At 39.0% G+C, this 17170-nt stretch overlaps 4 protein-coding genes across 11 annotated transcripts; 2 read left to right on the top strand and 2 right to left on the bottom strand.

Moving 5' to 3' along the window:
• Positions 1-91: 91 nt before the first annotated feature.
• On the bottom strand, positions 92-4515 carry LOC122293998. Of its 6 annotated transcripts, none has more exons than XM_043102466.1 (5): positions 4355-4515; positions 2347-2452; positions 971-1092; positions 737-858; positions 92-596 (listed from the first exon to the last, which is right to left on the bottom strand). In XM_043102466.1, exons 2-5 carry the CDS (start codon positions 2450-2452, stop codon positions 287-289), a joined length of 660 nt encoding a protein of 219 aa, XP_042958400.1. In that variant the 5' UTR covers positions 4355-4515; the 3' UTR covers positions 92-286. The 6 variants fall into 6 exon arrangements, with proteins under 6 accessions (XP_042958400.1, XP_042958403.1, XP_042958402.1 ...); XM_043102469.1 differs by having other exon boundaries at positions 2359-2452; XM_043102468.1 differs by having other exon boundaries at positions 4336-4501.
• A 658-nt stretch (positions 4516-5173) lies between these two features.
• LOC122294741 (dirigent protein 22-like) lies at positions 5174-6120 on the top strand. Its single transcript, XM_043103668.1, has one exon. The coding sequence runs from the start codon at positions 5305-5307 to the stop codon at positions 5878-5880; it is 576 nt and encodes a 191-aa protein (XP_042959602.1). The 5' UTR covers positions 5174-5304; the 3' UTR covers positions 5881-6120.
• A 463-nt stretch (positions 6121-6583) lies between these two features.
• LOC122294740 (dirigent protein 22-like) lies at positions 6584-7484 on the top strand. The gene has a single exon (XM_043103666.1). It carries the CDS (start codon positions 6769-6771, stop codon positions 7453-7455), a length of 687 nt encoding a protein of 228 aa, XP_042959600.1. The 5' UTR covers positions 6584-6768; the 3' UTR covers positions 7456-7484.
• A 1499-nt stretch (positions 7485-8983) lies between these two features.
• Positions 8984-12315, bottom strand: LOC122294739 (GRAS family protein TF80-like). Of its 3 annotated transcripts, none has more exons than XM_043103665.1 (3): positions 11453-12315; positions 10903-10950; positions 8984-10610 (listed from the first exon to the last, which is right to left on the bottom strand). In XM_043103665.1, the coding sequence occupies exon 3, from the start codon at positions 10589-10591 to the stop codon at positions 9212-9214; it is 1380 nt and encodes a 459-aa protein (XP_042959599.1). In that variant the 5' UTR covers positions 10592-10610; positions 10903-10950; positions 11453-12315; the 3' UTR covers positions 8984-9211. The 3 variants fall into 3 exon arrangements, with proteins under 3 accessions (XP_042959599.1, XP_042959597.1, XP_042959598.1); XM_043103663.1 differs by lacking the exon at positions 11453-12315 and adding an exon at positions 10743-10803 and having other exon boundaries at positions 10903-10940; XM_043103664.1 differs by lacking the exon at positions 11453-12315 and having other exon boundaries at positions 10804-10950.
• Between the last annotated feature and the right edge of the window lie 4855 nt (positions 12316-17170).

Raw genomic sequence — 17170 nt, 5'->3', positions numbered from 1 at the left:
TGCGAGTAAAACAAGCTATTCATTTTTTAAGCATCTCATGCCAAAGCATATCAATATTTATCAATGTTAGTCTCTCTAGAGCATCAAGTTATTATAAAAAACATCGCAAATAATTCCTTTTATCGGTAAAATAAATAGGCATAACCTAAGTACACTAGACATATACAAGAGCGACACTTGAGCATGAGTGTCAAAAAACCACAAATAATTTTAAAAACCACCGTTTTTTTCTTTTTCATTTTTGTCTAAAAAACAGGAACTAATGGTACCAAAGTTACATCAGCATCTACTCATCTCTACGAAAATGTACTCTGAGGGCAGGAGAGTCTGGAAGAAGTAATTGGAGCTCTCCCATGTAATTATCTAGACGACCAGAGCCTAAACTTTGCTCCTGCGGGCCTGCTAAATGAGAACTAACCTCTGCAGTTTCCCTTTGTTCCAGAGCTTTTTTGGCCGTTAGATCATCATTGAACATCCGAAGTGCGTCCGCCGTTGAGAGAGAATGAACAGATTCATACAAGTCCCGGAATTCATTTCTCTTTTCTTGCGTTCCAATTAGCCTTTCTTTCAACTCATCTGGGAGGAAAGACAATGCACTTCATACATGTTGCAGATGGCCAAAAGTAAAAGAAATTATTAAGTCTGAGACAATCTCAAGTAATTTGATGTTTTCTCTGCAAACTAGATAACAGAAAACGTTAGCTTTTCCCCATCCCTCCCCTTCCCCCGGTTTTACCTAGTAACACCTCTTACAACACCCCAGTTGTACCCAACAAGGACCGATTGCTTAAAACCAATGTTAAATCCTCCTTGTGCAGAAGCTTCTTTCCCTGCAGTGATACCTTCCCGATATCCATGCTGAAAAAATCATTAACAAATAAAAATAACTAATTCACAAAAGCATTTAATCAAATGTACAGGCTAAATTTGGATAACAGACGATGAAAACCAACTATAGTTAGGCAACTACTGTATGATGTTGGTCACGTCTCCTCTGCCATTCCCTGTCCAATTCAGATGAATCATTCAACTCATCTCCAGAACTGTCCCAAATAGGTCCATCTCCATCCTGCAAATCATCCCCAAGACAATCTGAAACAAAAAGATGAATAAGATGTACCGCTGCTAAACTACCAAAATCTCATTTTCTACTGCAAAAGAAATTTAGGCCATAACTAGGGCTGTAAATTTAATAATTTCATATACTAGTATATGGGAACCATATATGAAATAGATATATGCTATCATATTAAGTGTATGTATTAATAATATATGTAGGCATATAATATATTGTTATTTTGGATAAATATCAACTAATTAGATATTAATTATTTACAAATTTTTTAAAATTTTATAATTTAGTAGAGGTTCTACTTATTAGTTGTAGAAATTCAATATTAATTCTTTTTTTTTTTTATTTAACTTATTAATTATTAAGTCTTATTCCAAAAAAAAAAAAAAAACAAATCAAGCTCAAGCTCGAGCTCGGCTCGACTCGAACTCATTTGTGAGACGAGCTTGAGCTCGGTTCAACTCGAACTCATTTGTAAGACGAGCTCGAGTTGAGAGTTCAGTTTATCGAGTCAAGCTCGAACAAAGAATAAAAAAAAAAAAAAAATCTCGATCTCGAATATTTTGAGTCAAGATGAGCTCGGCAAGCCAAAAACCGACTCGGCTCGGCTCGATTACAGCCCTAGACATAACAATTGCGAAGATAACAATTAAAGAAAAGATCCTGCATGAAGAATTCCAAAAGGTAATTCTTGAGCGAAAAAGGTGACGTTTTGTCAAATAATAGAATAAGAAAATGAATCTTTATACTCAATTCTGATATTCAATCACTTTTGAAACTGAATGCAAATAATAGCAAAATGGGTTCACTTTCATTTTGAATATCCAAAGCTGTTATGCTTAAAGATGTAAAAGGTCAAAGCAGATGTATTTGATCATATAACGCATGGGGAAAAAGGAAGGTTTTGCTAGTAACAAAATCCACATTTAAGCATGGAAATCTTTTCTTATAATAATTTCATGCAGACAAAGAAAGCAGCTACCACAGCAGGGGCCTACTTAACTTTCAATTGCTGAAATTTATTTCTAAAGAAAAGAAAAGAAAGGAAAGGAAAGGAAACAAAAGAGCTAAACGCAAGAAGTTCTTTTACTTTTTTCAATCATTAGCAACTGAAGCACCCATGGAAATGCACGTGACCTCATGCATCATCCATCCTTATGCAGGTTGGAAGTGCCATTCAACCCAAAAAAAGAAAACACAAATAAAATGTAAAAAGCATTTGATCATAAGTTTTTCAGCTAGTTTTGCCTTAAAACAATAAATTATACTAATACCATGCAAATCACCTTCTTTACTAACGGCAGTTGAAGAAGAATTTAAGTCTGTCTTCGACAGGTTCAGACTTTCTGAGTAAAGCTCTTCAGCAAGATTGCCCTCCATCTGTGCAAGCATAAACAAGTGAAACTAGAGTAACAAAGTCCAGCATATCAATAAGTAAAATGCCACACACACAAAATGAGGATTTTCAATAATGAATTGTCCCAACGGCATTATGCAGATAAATCGGGAAAAAAAAAAAAAAAAAATCCCCCTTCAAGTTGCATGGCATAAACACAATCATCAACTTTAGGGCACCGATATCAATAAGTAAAACACCACACACACAAAACAAGTGAAACTAGAGTAACAAAGTCCAGCATATCAATAAGTAAAACGCCACACACACAAAATGAGGATTTTCAATAATGAATTATCCCAACGGGAGTATGCAGATAAATCGGGAAAAAAAAAAAAAAAACCCTTGAAGGTTTATGGTGCTTGCTAGGCCTGAAAACCGACATCTGCAGTTCGGTACTGCGCCGAACCGAACGCCGACCGACCACCCCAATTTCCTACATTTGCCGACCGACCACCGACCGTATAAGGGGATGGAACTGGCCGGAACCGATTCCGGTCGGTTCACCGGTTTGGGCCATTGTTTTGGGCCCTGTTTTGGGCACCGGCGTCGAGCTGAGGAAGGGACGATGGGTACCCGGACGGAGGGCCGGAGGCTTCGAGAACCGAGAGGAGACGGCGTGGGAGAGAGCCGAGAGGAGAAGATGGCGTGGTGGACTGCTGAGAGGGGAAGACGGCGTGGTGGACTGCTGGAGAACCGAGAGCCTTCGGAGTTCGGACCAAGAATCGGGAGAGAGGGAGAGGTCAGACGGCGTGGAGGACTCTGGACTGAAATGTTGGGGTGCTGGAAGAGTGAGAGCCGAGAGGGCAAAGGGGCACTTTTGCCCTAATACAAAACGGCACCGTTTGGCTTTAGGCCAAACGGCGCCGTTTACTTCATTTCTTTGACTCAAATAGATAAAATCACGACGCCGTTTCACTCACTTAAGTGAAACGGCGTCGTTTTATTTATATAAAAAGGAAAAAAAAAATGTTAAGTATCGGTCGGCCGGTTTTTCGGTTTCTTAAGAGCCAAACCGTACGCCGAACCAACCGACGTCGGTTCATACCATTTTCTCTCGACCGCCGACCGGTTCTTCGCCGGTTTCGGCCGGTTCCGGCGTCCTGAGGTCGGTTCCGGTCGGTTTAGGTCGGTTACTCGGTTTTCTGTACACCCCTAGTGCTTGCAGAAACACAATCATCAACTTTAGGGCACCAATATCAATAAGTAAAACGCCACACACACAAAACAAATGAAACTAGAGGAACAAAGTCCAGCATACCAATAAGTAAAACGCCACACACACAAAATGAGGATTTTCAATAATGAATTATCCCAACGGCAGCATGCAGATAAATCGAAAAAAAAAAAAACCTTCAAGGTGCATGGTGCTTACATAAACACAATCATCAACTTTAGGGCACCAAAGTAGAGAACATAAATGGTTATGCCAGACTACACATTTATTTTATACGAGAGATGCCAAAAACACAAAATGACACATACCCACACAAATTCCACATGTAATCGGCGCAGTTCCAAAGTAGAGATTTGAGTAAAATAAAATGAACAAAAAAACACAAAAGGTCTAAAACCGATGGAATTAATGGAAAATCAAAACTGTGTCCAATAAGACGTTTCATCAAAAACAGAGAATGGCCAATATGAAACCAAACATCAAAACGGTGAATATTTACCACCAAGATCGATATTCCACAACAAACCAGCAATACCCATTCAATAAACTGAGGAAAAGTTTCAAATTTTGATATAAAAAAAATACATATATACAGTTACGTACGATGCGATGCGCATGAAATTAAAACGAAAAAAAACAAAAGTAGCGAGATAAGACATAAGCTATTATTCTCAAAAGAAAATAAAATACAGGAAAAAGGATAAATAACTGGTAGGCTTGGATAACCCAAAATCCTTCCTCCAGCTTTGGCTGAAAGTTCTCGGTTGATTTCCTATAACTTTAGGATCTCTCCCTCCATCTCTCTCTCTCTCTCTCTGGGAGTGTTGATGAGTTTACGGAGTTACCCCCCCTCCTCCTCCCAAAAAAAAAAAAAAAAAAATCCTACTCCGAAAGTCAACCTGCAGATGCATGTTTAGCGCCCACGTTATTTTATTCTCACAATATTCTCTAAGAAAAATCTTACGCCTAGTCACTATTTTTTATTATTTTTATCTATTTTATTATTATTTTATATTATTAATTAATATATTATTATTATTTTTTATTACTATTTATAAAATTTCTAAAATCACTTCATTATCCAAACACAATCAAACTATTTTTTATATACATAACCATCAAATTACCAAATTTAATTATAACTTATAAAGTATTCAATTTCAAACATAGATTGCAATTTATCTTTTGTTAATATTTAATGGTTAAAATAGATTAAAAAATAAATGATATGACATGATATTTATGATAGAGATTTCTAAGAGATAATAAACTATAAAAGAATAACATTTTATATTTTAAATTTTATCTTTTTTTAAAACAAGAATTATATTTATCAGATAATATATATATTTATATAATAATTATTCTATTCTTTAACTCGGTGAACACATTATAAATGATATAAATTTTTATTTTACAAGATTTCAATTTTAAAATTTATTTTTTAAATTAAATTATATATGTTAGTGCTTTATTAGGTGTGTTCTGACTATCGATTTGAGAAAATAATTCTTTTGAAGTAGGCCAATAAAAAGCAATGGTACTCTTCTTGAAGACGCATCATCAAGTAGCCCAATCCTTTTGAAAAGATCATCCTTCCCAAATGCCAACTATAAATGGTGAAGATATTGCTACTAAAATCAGTGGCAATTCCCCAAAATGGTTTGCTCGCTTATCATTCTCCTCACCCTCTACTTCACCCTCTGCTTGGCCTTGCTGAATACCCTCAGTGCAGCTTTTGTTGAGGAAATCACAGATGCCATTGCGATAAACTGCGTGCAAAAGACGAGCCATCTCCACTTTTACTTCCATGATATCGTCAGTGGCAAAAGCCCAAGTGCTGTCAGAGTTGCAGGGTCGCCAAACAGTAGCATTTTCGACTTCGGAAACATGATGATGGTTGATGATGCACTAACCGAAGGGCCCAAACTCACATCAAAACTCGTGGGAAGGGCTCAAGGATTCTATGCCATGGCTTCTCAAAATGAGGCTTCATTGCTTATGGTTATGAACTTTGTTTTCATGGAAGGTAAGTATAATGGCAGTAGCATTACCATTCTTGGGAGAAATCCCGTGTTTGTTAGAGAAATGCCTATTGTCGGGGGCAGCGGGCTTTTCAGACATGCTCGTGGCTATGCATTGGCACATACAATTTCGGTTGACCCGAAAAATGGAGATGCCATTGTCGAGTACCATGTTTATATATGGCATTTCCAGGGATTCGTGGTGGCTTAAGCTTGAGATAGGATGAGTAAGGGGATCTTGTTTTGTTAGTGGTGTCTAGTTATTTTGAATTGTTCTTTGATTGTGCCTTTTTGTTTTATTTATTTATTTTTTCTTCAAATGTGCTCTATTGTATTGGGGTCATGATTGTCTCAAATGTATTGTTGCCCCCAAAAATATTAAAGTTTAGGCCCAGCCTAGTCTCTACCTCATTTCATTTTTATTCACAAATTGTGTATGTTTAGCTTTCAACTATTGCTTGAGTTATACACTTTCGTATTTTATTTGAATTTGCCAACGACTATGCATTCTGGTTTGAACAGAAAACGGGACACGCCATTGTTGCTCAAGCAATGATTTAACCACTCATATTAACTATCACACACACACACACACACACAGTGAGGTTCGCTGTTGGAGTTTTATACGTGATAGAATCCAGAAATGAACAGTGAGAATGAGTATGAACGGTAGATCTAACATCATTGTGCGTAGATTATACGTCAGTTTTAGCTCTTGGAGTAAAGTAAGCACAATCATTTTTTCTTCAAAAGCACTTTACATTTATAGCCTCATCATATCGGATGATATCAGAGTTCCTTTTCCATCTTAGGCACAATCATTTTTCCTTCAAAATGACTATTAAGAAGCATGAAAAAGAAACCAATTAAGTAAAAAGGTAGGCCAACAAAAAACATTGATATGGTTTCTTGAAAACGCGTCAAGCTGGTAGATGAATCGACCTTTTGAAAATCTCTTCTCGCTTTAGACAATGGAAAGGTATCAACTTTATCCCTTTTCCTCAAATCTATAAAATCTTAAAGATATTACCTCTAGTGAACATAAATCAAAGTAGCATTAACCCTCCACAAAAGCTTACTTTGGAGGCAATTTCTCCAAATGGCTTGTTTTCTGATCATTCTCATCACCCTCTGCTCAGCCTTGCTGAACACCATTAGTGGAGCTTTCATCGAGGAAAGCAGAGAAGCCGTGGTGATAAAGCGCGACGGAAAGACGACCCATCTCCACTTCTACTTCCATGATATCCTTAGTGGCAAAAACCCAAGTGCTATCAAGATTGCAGGACCCTCCAAAAGCACCATTTTCAACTTCGGAAACACAATGATGATCGATGATGCTCTAACGGAAGGGCCTGCACTCGAATCGAAACTCGTTGGAAGAGCTCAAGGATTCTATGCCCTGGCTGCACAAAATGAGATTGCAATGCTTATGGTTATGAACTTTGTTTTCACGGAAGGTGAGTATAAGGGTAGTACTCTTAGCATTCTTGGGAGAAATCCAGTGGGTGATGACGTGAGAGAAATGCCTGTAGTTGGAGGTAGTGGGGTTTTCAGACAAGCTCATGGCTATGCATTGGCACATACAGTTTTGTTTGATCCAAACACAGGAGATGCCACTGTCGAGTACAATGTTTATGTATCGCATTTCCAGCCTGATACTAACTTGCCTGCTGCTAGCTTAGCTCGACATGGGATGAAGCCAGGGCAACATGCTTTGTTTTTTGTTTTTTTACTTTTTATTTTTGTTTTCGGGTTGAACAACTCATTCACTTCTAATTATGTCTAATTTATATCATATCGTTATTTGATTGTGCCTTTTTGTTTTATTTAATTTATTCTTTCGTGAAAGTATATCGTGTTGTAGCCATGGTTGCCTGGAAAAATAGAGAAATTCTGTATACATGTGCCCTGTCTGGATCATTTGAATACACGACAGGGTGTGTTCTGACTCACAATTACTGCATCTGCATTAGCCCTATTCCTCATAACGTGCTTGAACTCTTGATTGAGAACACTGGACGCCCTTGACAATCACGCGCCTCTCCCTCTCTTCCCTTGAAAGAAATCATCTGAGAGAGCAAAAAACTAGCTATAATGAAGCCTTGTCTTTTAAGCAAGCATGCTTTTCTTGAATCGTTGGAGTGTCCCATCTTGAGCTGGACCCAAGCCAAACGGTGGGTGGATTTGTGTTGTTAAATGGGGTATCCCACTAATTAAAAAGGTGCATGAATCCACCCTTGAGAATCACACTGCTATCACACGCCATGCTTTCGCATTGTTACCCTGATTCCGTGAAAACCAATTTTGAGTCATTGACAACAAAAATTGCTGCCTCTCAAAGTCATTAAAGCATTGGTTTTTCAAATTTTTTCTTTATTTTTGGTGAAGGCAAGTTCCAATGCCATGACCATTTGAAAGTTTCTCGCAGGAATCATCAAGCCCCTACTTTAACAAGCAACCTATAAGTAATGTTCTGAAAACCGGTTCGAGATGGTTAGTTCTTTTTAGTCACTCTCTTCTCCTTTTGTCTCATCCTTTCTTCTCAACTTCATTTACCACCATTTTTGGAACGTTATCAGAGGTTGAGAGCAATCCCCTATAAACATGTATGCAAAAAACGCATGGAGAAAATGGCCCTCTTGCACTCAATATTCCCATCACATCCTATATGGCACAAACCCGACTGCCATTAGCGCCACCAAACAGGTCAGATGGTGGCTTTGGTGCTACAGGCCGTATGACAGACGGCCCATTGATGGAAGGGCTAGAGCCAACTTCAAACCTAGTGTAGAGAGCCCAGGGGGAGTATGCTTCGGCTTCTCAACATGACCCTGGGTTCCTTTTGGTGACGAATTCCGCTATGCTAAGAGGCAGTGGAGTTTTCCGATTAGGCAAAGGCAGTTTCAGTCCAAAAATGGAGACACTGGTTTTCATAGTGCGGCATTCATTGAAATTCCCCTTTCTAGTTTCCTTGCTCCGAATCTTGTCTGGCTTGAAGCGTGCTTTCTTCTTCTTCTTCTTCTTTTCATCGCTTGTTTTCTTCTATTAGATACTACTGTAATTTCTCCAGTAGTAGAATGGGTTAAAACCCACAGAACAAAATTATGTCCTTTTATTCTTAAAATCAAGTGCCTTCTTAGGTTCTCAAGAAATTGAGAGTGCATGCTTGTTTAAGGTCTAAATTTAGTATTTCCATGGATTACAAATATCTTCAGAGCATGGTTTCTGATAAATATATAAAAAAATCAACATATATATATAGCAATCAAAACAAAAATGAATGGACAAGTATGAAAGATTGATGGAAAAGTTAATTTATTTTTTTACTTAAAAGCAATCTTGTCCATTCATTTTTCAACGAGATGTATTCGGTGAATTTTTAACAAAATGTAAGCCAAACCCAAGAAAGAAAATTAAACAAAAAAAAGAAAATTAAACAAAAAAGAGAAAAGAAGAAATCCATTAGCAAAACAAAGAAAAGAAAATACCAAAAAAAAAAAAGGAACAAGAAAAGAGCAATCGGTGTAGCATTGCAACTCATCTCAGTTCCTCCTCCAGCCTGAAATAGAGAAGAGGGACCTATCATGCCAGCAGATAACCAAACGTCCATTCTCTTCTTTGATATTGTATCCATGATCATATTTCTGCAAGAGCACCCTTCCCTGCAATCTACCGTGATAGCTAAAAGGCACCTTCCCGAAGCCAGCTAACTCGAGCCTTAAAACCCATTTGTCAAGCTTCTCATGCCTCTCCTTTCGCTCCGCTCCCTCACATGCTATGATGTTTTTAATTTCCTCTGCAAATAGCATCTTCTCAACCTGCTGTTGTTTTTTGGGCTCTCTTGACCCAGTAGACTCCAAACAATCAAAGAGGGCAGCATAGTAGTCCAATGTTCCATTGGCTCTCTCCATAAAAGTAAAGCCATGATGGTTTGCTTCCTGCTCAGTAATCACCATCAGTTTCGGCGAGAGGCTCCAAAGAGAATTTAGAAAGCTCCCCATTTTTGGGGAAGCACTTAGAGATAATGCAGAATCAGGACTGGCCACGTACACATTGATCGGATCCTTTTCAAGGAACTCTCGTAATGTGTGCTGGTCCATGTGAAAATGTGTCTGTAGGTTCTTTTCTACTGAAGGAGAGTTCCTTGTGAGCAATTCCTCGTCGGTAGCCAAGAGAGTGTGTAGCTGAAGTACAGCGCTGACTGCAACAGCTTCTCCTGTCCTAATTCCCGAACTTTCAAGATTAAGATTCTCTAATTTACCCAATACGGGATTGAATTGAAATGGAATGACCAATTTTTCAGCTTCTCCTGTCAACTCAAGAGCCATTTTATCCAATACCTCTTTATCTTCATGAATACCTGTAATTCTCAAATGGGGTGCGCCTTCTGGCCGTGCACTAATTGTCCGAAGAAGATGAATCCATTGTGCCGGCTCAAATGAACAGAGATCGATAATATGAGCCATTTTCTCCCCATCCATGGCTTCCAAAATGGCCTCAATCGTGATCAGATAGGCAACCTTTAAGAAGGGGCAGATGTCAAAGAAGAATTTTTGAACTTCATTTTTCTCATAGGGAGACAATATTCTTGTTGAATTAAGGGCTTTAGACAGGCGAGGCCGCGAGACTTTAAGCAGTTTATCCGCAAGCGCCTCCGTGAAGTATGCAGCAATTCGCTGCATTGAATCGCCATCGCGGGAGGCAAGATGGGAGCTGTGCTCAAGGCCGATATCGGCATTCTCAATGTTACCGGCAGCCACATGGTAAGCGCAGGCTCGAAGAAGATGTATCAAATACAAACCCCTCTCCTCAGTTTTCAGCTCCTTGAGCCAGCGATATGGTGGTCCTAACACAGTAGATAGTGACGTCCACGGAATGAGGGATGAGGAAGTTTGAGAAGATCCATGTTCAGCTCCGGCCATATCCAACTGAGAACGAACTCTGCACCGAAATAAAATGAAAATATAATTACGGATGATGGAGCTTTTTTCCCCCAGTACAAGGCCTACTCGATTGGAGCATAAAGTTTTCTTGATAACAGAATACATATTTGAATAATTTGAAATTAAAAACCTCATTTCTGTTATGCTCCAGCATTTTGTCAGCAACCATGCAAGAATCAAGAAAATTTTACCTATTACATACAAATCAAAGGCATGCTGCAGTTGGTGTCTATCGTTTTGAAGAATCCATCAAGGGATCAAAGTCATGAAACAGAAGTAGGAGATATTACCAGAAAATGTTCAATTAGTTCCTTCTTATTCAAGCACACCACCATCTTAGGGGTATGGATTTTTGCATTCGCCATATCTTTCGGGAAAGGAATGCTGCGGCGGATTTTCTTGTTAAGAGGAGAGTTGGAGGTTTAAACAGAAACTGGGTTGAAGATAGAGATATGCCTGATCAACTTAGAGGGCTTCTTCGGATGGACAGACTCGGGCTTCCCTATGTTCGCATCTCGTAGGTTTGGCTTTGGTAAGCTTGGTTCCTTTATATTTTATTTTTTGATTATCCATTTTTGTTTGTGTGCTCTTTCTTGCCGGTGTTGTTGAGCTTGTTTTTTAGATTTGGTTTTGTTTTGGTATTGTACCTAGAACAATTGTGTATTTTCGAGTATTGTTGGTTGGTTTTTAGTTTTTTAACACTTCGGGTTTTTGTTTTTTCTTTTCTTTTATTTGTATCACTCAGTGTTTTTGGTTGTAATTACAGTTTTCCTCCGTCATAAGTGAGGGCTATCAATAAAATTGGGGTACCGTCCTCTTCTTAAAAAAAAAAAAAAAAAACACCTGGGTTTTCAAATTGGTCCAAAATCCAGAAACCCAAAAGAAAAATTCCAAGCTTTCTGACGCGATCTCAAACAATCCACCGAAGCGGGTTGAGATTTATGAAGGGTTTGGCGTGTAGGGCTTTGCTGCAAACTCAGTATTGGAATTAATGCTCCTGTTTTGAAGGACTTTCTCCATGGCTGCGTCAGTGACAAACAAGGTTGTTTTGTCGTTTCTGATTTGTTTTTCCTTCGTAGATTCAGAGGAATATGGTATATCTGAAATATAGAGGTTACAGAACCCCTCCCCCCTCTCCCTCTCCCCCTCCCTGTCCCTTTCTTTCTAGATTTTCTCTCCGTAAAATTCTTTTTTTCCCTCTCTACTTTGATTTTGTTCAATATGCTAAGAGGATGGGAATAAGAGCTGGCAAAACTTGGTTTCATTTTCCAGTACAAAAACCAACCGAACATCCTCCAACAAAAGAAGACAATACTACACCCTTGTCTTGTTGCCCAATGCATAGAGTGGTGATTGCAACGAAGGCTTACGAGTGCCAAGAAAACCACAATTTGGATTTTTTTCATATGCATGAACCTTCGGTACTTTCATCTCCGTTATGAGGAAGAGACAAGGAAGTTTTGGGAAAAGCCAAAAGTGGATTAAGGATGAAGACATGAACTTTTGGTGTGAAATAACGGGGTGTCATGTTCCATTTCTGGGCTCTCTCTCTCTATCTATAAAATGCAAAAGGAGACAAGCCGTGGAAGGTTAGAGATACGTGTTCTTTGTCCCATGTGAAAGTACAGCAAAGTGCAAATGCTCTTTCTATCAACACAAACTTCGAACCATAACCTAACTTGCACATTATAAAGGAATTATAGAGAGGTCTTCCACGGTTTCTTCTCTGCATACTTTGGAAGAATCTGATTAAATATGGGGAAAACACAGTGCATTAATTGCCAACATCAGAAATCTGGATAACCATTAATCATTAGATAGTAGTTTGATAGTTTGCTTTTTTAAAATAAAAAATGGATATATCTTCTTCCAATATATTGTAGTGGTAAAACTACTTTTATGGACTTTTATGGGTCAAAAATGGTGGCTAGTTGAGCTTGCATTCACAGTTGCTTCCGCTATCTTCCACCTCCTTTAACTCCTATAAATACATGTTTTTGCTTTAAGAAATCTATCCCATTTTGAAAGAAAAATTTAGAAAACGAGAGAGAGTTTTAGAGAGAAAAATAGTGAGGTTTCTCCTATATATTGTCTCTCCTTTTATAAGAAAGAGTGAGTTTTCTCCTTTTATAAGAGAGGGTATTGTCAATTGTGCTCTCCTTATTCAAGAGAGAAATTCTTGTAATCCTTTTGCAATAAAGTGAAATTCTTCTACAATTGGAGTTCCTTATTCTTTCTCATTTCTACTTTCTCATTTCTACTTCAGTTGTAATTGTATGCCCCGTACCACAACCTCCTAACAGTGGTATCAGAGCATCAGGTTTGTAGCCGGTTTTCGTGCTACAGTTAGATCCAGTTAGTGGAAAGGAGGCATCTTCAATAATGGCGACGAAGTACGAAATAGAGAAGTTCAATGAGAGTAATTTCTCATTGTGGAAAATGAGAATAAAAGCAATTTTGAGGAAAGATAATTGCTTGACAGCAATTGGAGATAGGCCTGATGAGATCACTGACGACGGCAAGTGGAACGAGATGGATGTCAATGCTATTGCTAATCTACACCTAACATTAGCTGATGGAGTATTGTCAAGTGTGGCGGAGAAAAAGACAGCAAAAGAGATATGGGATACTCTGACAAAATTGTACGAGGCCAAATCACTACACAACAAAATTTTCTTGAGAAGAAAACTCTACACCCTTCGGATGATGGAATCAACTATGGTGACAGACCACATCAACACCCTCAACACTTTATTTTCACAGCTCACAGCAATGGGGCATAACATAGAGACGGGTGAACGTGCTGAAATTCTACTTCAAAGTCTACCTGATTCGTATGATCAACTCATCATCAACTTAACCAACAACATTGAAGTTCTAGTCTTCGATGATATTGCAGATGCAGTTCTTGAAGAAGAAAGTCGGCGCAAAAGCAAAGAAGATAGACCAGGAGGTTCACAACAAGCCGAAGCTTTGGTAATGACGAGAGGGAGATCAACGGAACGTGGCCCCAGTGGGAGTCAAAATCAGAGTAGATCAAAATCCAGAAGTAAGAAGAATGTCAAGTGTCATCACTGTGGCAAGAAAGGGCACTACAAAAGGGAGTGTTGGCATCTCAAGAAGAACGAAGAAGCCAAAGGAAAAGGCCCTGAGTTGTCAAAAGCTCAGGGTTGTGTAGCAAGCACCTCAGATGATGGTGAAATTTTATACAGTGAGGCAACAACAGTTACTGAAGGTAGAAGAAGATTTGCTGATGTTTGGCTTATTGACTCAGGAGCAACATGGCATATGACTCCCCGGAGAGAATGGTTCTATCAATATGAACCTATCTCAGGAGGATCTGTGTTCATGGGAGACGATCATGCCTTGGAGATTGCTGGTATTTGTGACGCCCCCAAATTCCGTTTGGGATCGAACGGACATTCGAAGCGTCGAGACATGCAACACAAGGTTACCTGCCCCCGTTCATGACATATAAGATGCAATATTCCTAATATGCATCTAACATTATGCAATATTCGCAGCTGATAATTTTTTTTTTCTTTAGCAATACTATGCACCAAACTGAAAATATCCCAAATACTTAAAACATACTTCATACATAAAGATCCATTGAATAACTAAGATCACAGCACTATTCCAAAATAGTTATGATCCAAAAGTACTGGAGATGCAACTCCATCGTACAAGTAGTAATTTAACTACTATATTAACATTAACGACGCACCGTCGTTCAGTCGACTGTGTCTAATTGGTCAGCTCCTGATCCTCCTTCAGGTCCTGTAACAAGATCTACCATTCGGGGGGAATGGTAGTTGGGACTACCACAGTGAGATTTGATTACAAATCTCAGCAAGTTAACAAAAAACTTCCACACAGACTAATGATGCATGGATGACAGTAAAAATATAAATGCATAATCAAATTCATAAGTAATTAAAGCATAACTTGACATACAACATAGCATAATTGACATAACTTAAATTGAAACATGAACTGAACTTGATCTGAAACTTGACTTAGCATGAACTTGCTCTGAAACTTAAATTAACATGAAAAATACATACTCCACAGTTGTTGTGGCCCCATGTATTCTACACAAACTTGACTTAACATGAAAAATACATACTCCACAGTTGTTGTGGCCCCATGTATTCTATGTGTAAATACATACTCCACAGTTGTTGTGGCCCCATGCATTCTACACATTACAATGCAGTTAAATACATACTCCACAGTTGTTGTGGCCCCATGTATTCTATGTGTAAATACATACTCCACAGTTGTTGTGGCCCCATGCATTCTACACATCACTATGCAGTTAAATACATACTCCACAGTTATTGTGGCCCCATGTATTCTACATAAACTTGACTTAACATGAAAAATACATACTCCACAGTTGTTGTGGCCCCATGTATTTTACACAAACTTGACTTAACATGAAAAATACATACTCCACAGTTGTTGTGGCCCCATGTATTTTACGTGTAAATACATACTCCACAGTTGTTGTGGCCCCATGTATTTTACACAAACTTGACTTGAACATAACTTGAAATACATGACCAACTTGAGATAGAAATATTTCGTAATATGGCATAACATATAACAGACAACATATTTAACATGACATACTTGTAATGTATAGTATCACATGACAGAATATATTATGTAACAGATAAAAATAATGACAGAATAAATTCTGTATAATAGACAATTACGTGATAACTTGGCATGGCATGGCATATATGATAACATACATACATACACTGTAGTTCTTTTACTTAGCACACATACACAGTAGACTGCTAGTAAGTTAAAAGCTAACTTACCTCGATCTCCGCGTTTCTTATAAAACTTCAAGCGCGATCACGAGGAACTGAAATTAGTGATTCTAAAAGTTAGCACTAAATTACTAATAAATTGAAATATGGAAAATACTAACTTAAAGAGTAAAATTTTCATTTTACTCTCTACATGTGGGAAAATGACCGTTTTACCCATAACTTAAGGATTTTACATACTAACTCCAAAAGTTTCCAAAATTTACATTCCTCATGTAAATTTTGTCCTAAACTTAAATATCAACTCAGAAAAATTTAAGACAAAACACAACTATGGAAAACACACTATGGCTGAAACATCCATAGGTTATTTTTCTTGATTTTTGTTGCAACTCTTTCCAACTTCAAAACTCATGCTTAAACCAAAATTTTGCAACAAACATCTTCCAATCCTAAGTTCAAAACCATACTTAAAACATCCATTTAGAAAAAGCTAATAATCAACACCAAACTTTTTGTAAAAAGATCCAAACACTTAAATCATAAGTTTTGACCTTAAATCAAAACATTTCCAAGACTTTCAAAAATCCAACCAATCAACTACTTTAAACGTTAATAACTAGAGATAGAGGGTTACACCATCACGATGCACATCACACGGTGCATCGCCATACAACACGGAGTACACTCCACGTGTACTCCATTCCTTCTACGCCACACATCACTACAGCACACGTCACACGACGCGTCGCTGCACTACACAGAATACGCTCCACGCGTACTCTCTTCACACATCATGCCATATCACAACTACGGCATTCATCTCATGTCCACACTTTATGGTACAATCCACAATATTACAATTCAAGCCCAACACTTCACAACTACATTTCGCTTCACAACTACGCAGCGAACTCCACAATTATTAATTACGCAGTCTAAGATCCAATCAATCAACTACTTTAAACTTAAATAACTAGAGATAGAGGGTTATACCATCGACGGGCTAACCCGTGCGTCGCTCGCTGCTTGTCACGGTTAAGCGTCGGAGGAACGTACGTGGCGGTAACACCGCGTACGGTGGCTGTCCACCACGTAAAGTGGTAGTTTGGGCTTGAGAAAAGCTAGGCGTGGCCTTGGAAGGCTCATGGTGGCCTCGTGGTGGTCGAAGGTGGCGGAGCACGGCGGCATCATGCCATGAACAGTAAATCCGAAAGTTAGGAGTTTGCTTGAGGCGGTAGGAGACCATAGAACTTCATGGGAAGCTAGGGAAAGGTAGATGAACATGTGGTGGAGCTGTGGTGGCGAGGTGGTGGCCATACGGTGGCTCACGGCGGCGGATCGGCCGTTTGAAGCCATTTTCGGCCTTGGAGAGTGGGGGAGAGTGAGAGCTCTACATAGCTCCGTTGGCCATGGAATTTCTTGGGGAAGTTCGTGGTGATGAGAGGAACAAAGTGGTGGTGGTGAAACACCATGGGTGGCCGTGTACGGTGGTGCACGGCGGTGCAACCGAACGTGTGTGTGTGAAGACCTATCGGAGAAAAAGTGAGAGTTAGGGGAAAAGAAGGACATGGGGAGGAAGCTCTTGACATGGTGGTTCCATTGGTGGTACTTGGTGGCCGTTTCGGCCGTGTATGGTGGTCCAAAGAGGAGGAAAAAGGGTTAAGACCCATTTCTTTGGAAGGAGATAGAGAGAGATCGGGTGGCCGGAAAAGCACACCACCGGTGCAGTTGTGGTCGCCGGTGAGAGAGGGTCACGCCGGTGTGGGAG

This window comes from Carya illinoinensis, chromosome 14 (genome assembly GCF_018687715.1).
Source record: "Carya illinoinensis cultivar Pawnee chromosome 14, C.illinoinensisPawnee_v1, whole genome shotgun sequence".
NCBI classification, from domain to species: domain Eukaryota; kingdom Viridiplantae; phylum Streptophyta; class Magnoliopsida; order Fagales; family Juglandaceae; genus Carya; species Carya illinoinensis.
Note: the sequence above shows the minus strand (reverse complement) of the source record. Positions and strands in the feature narration are given on the sequence as shown.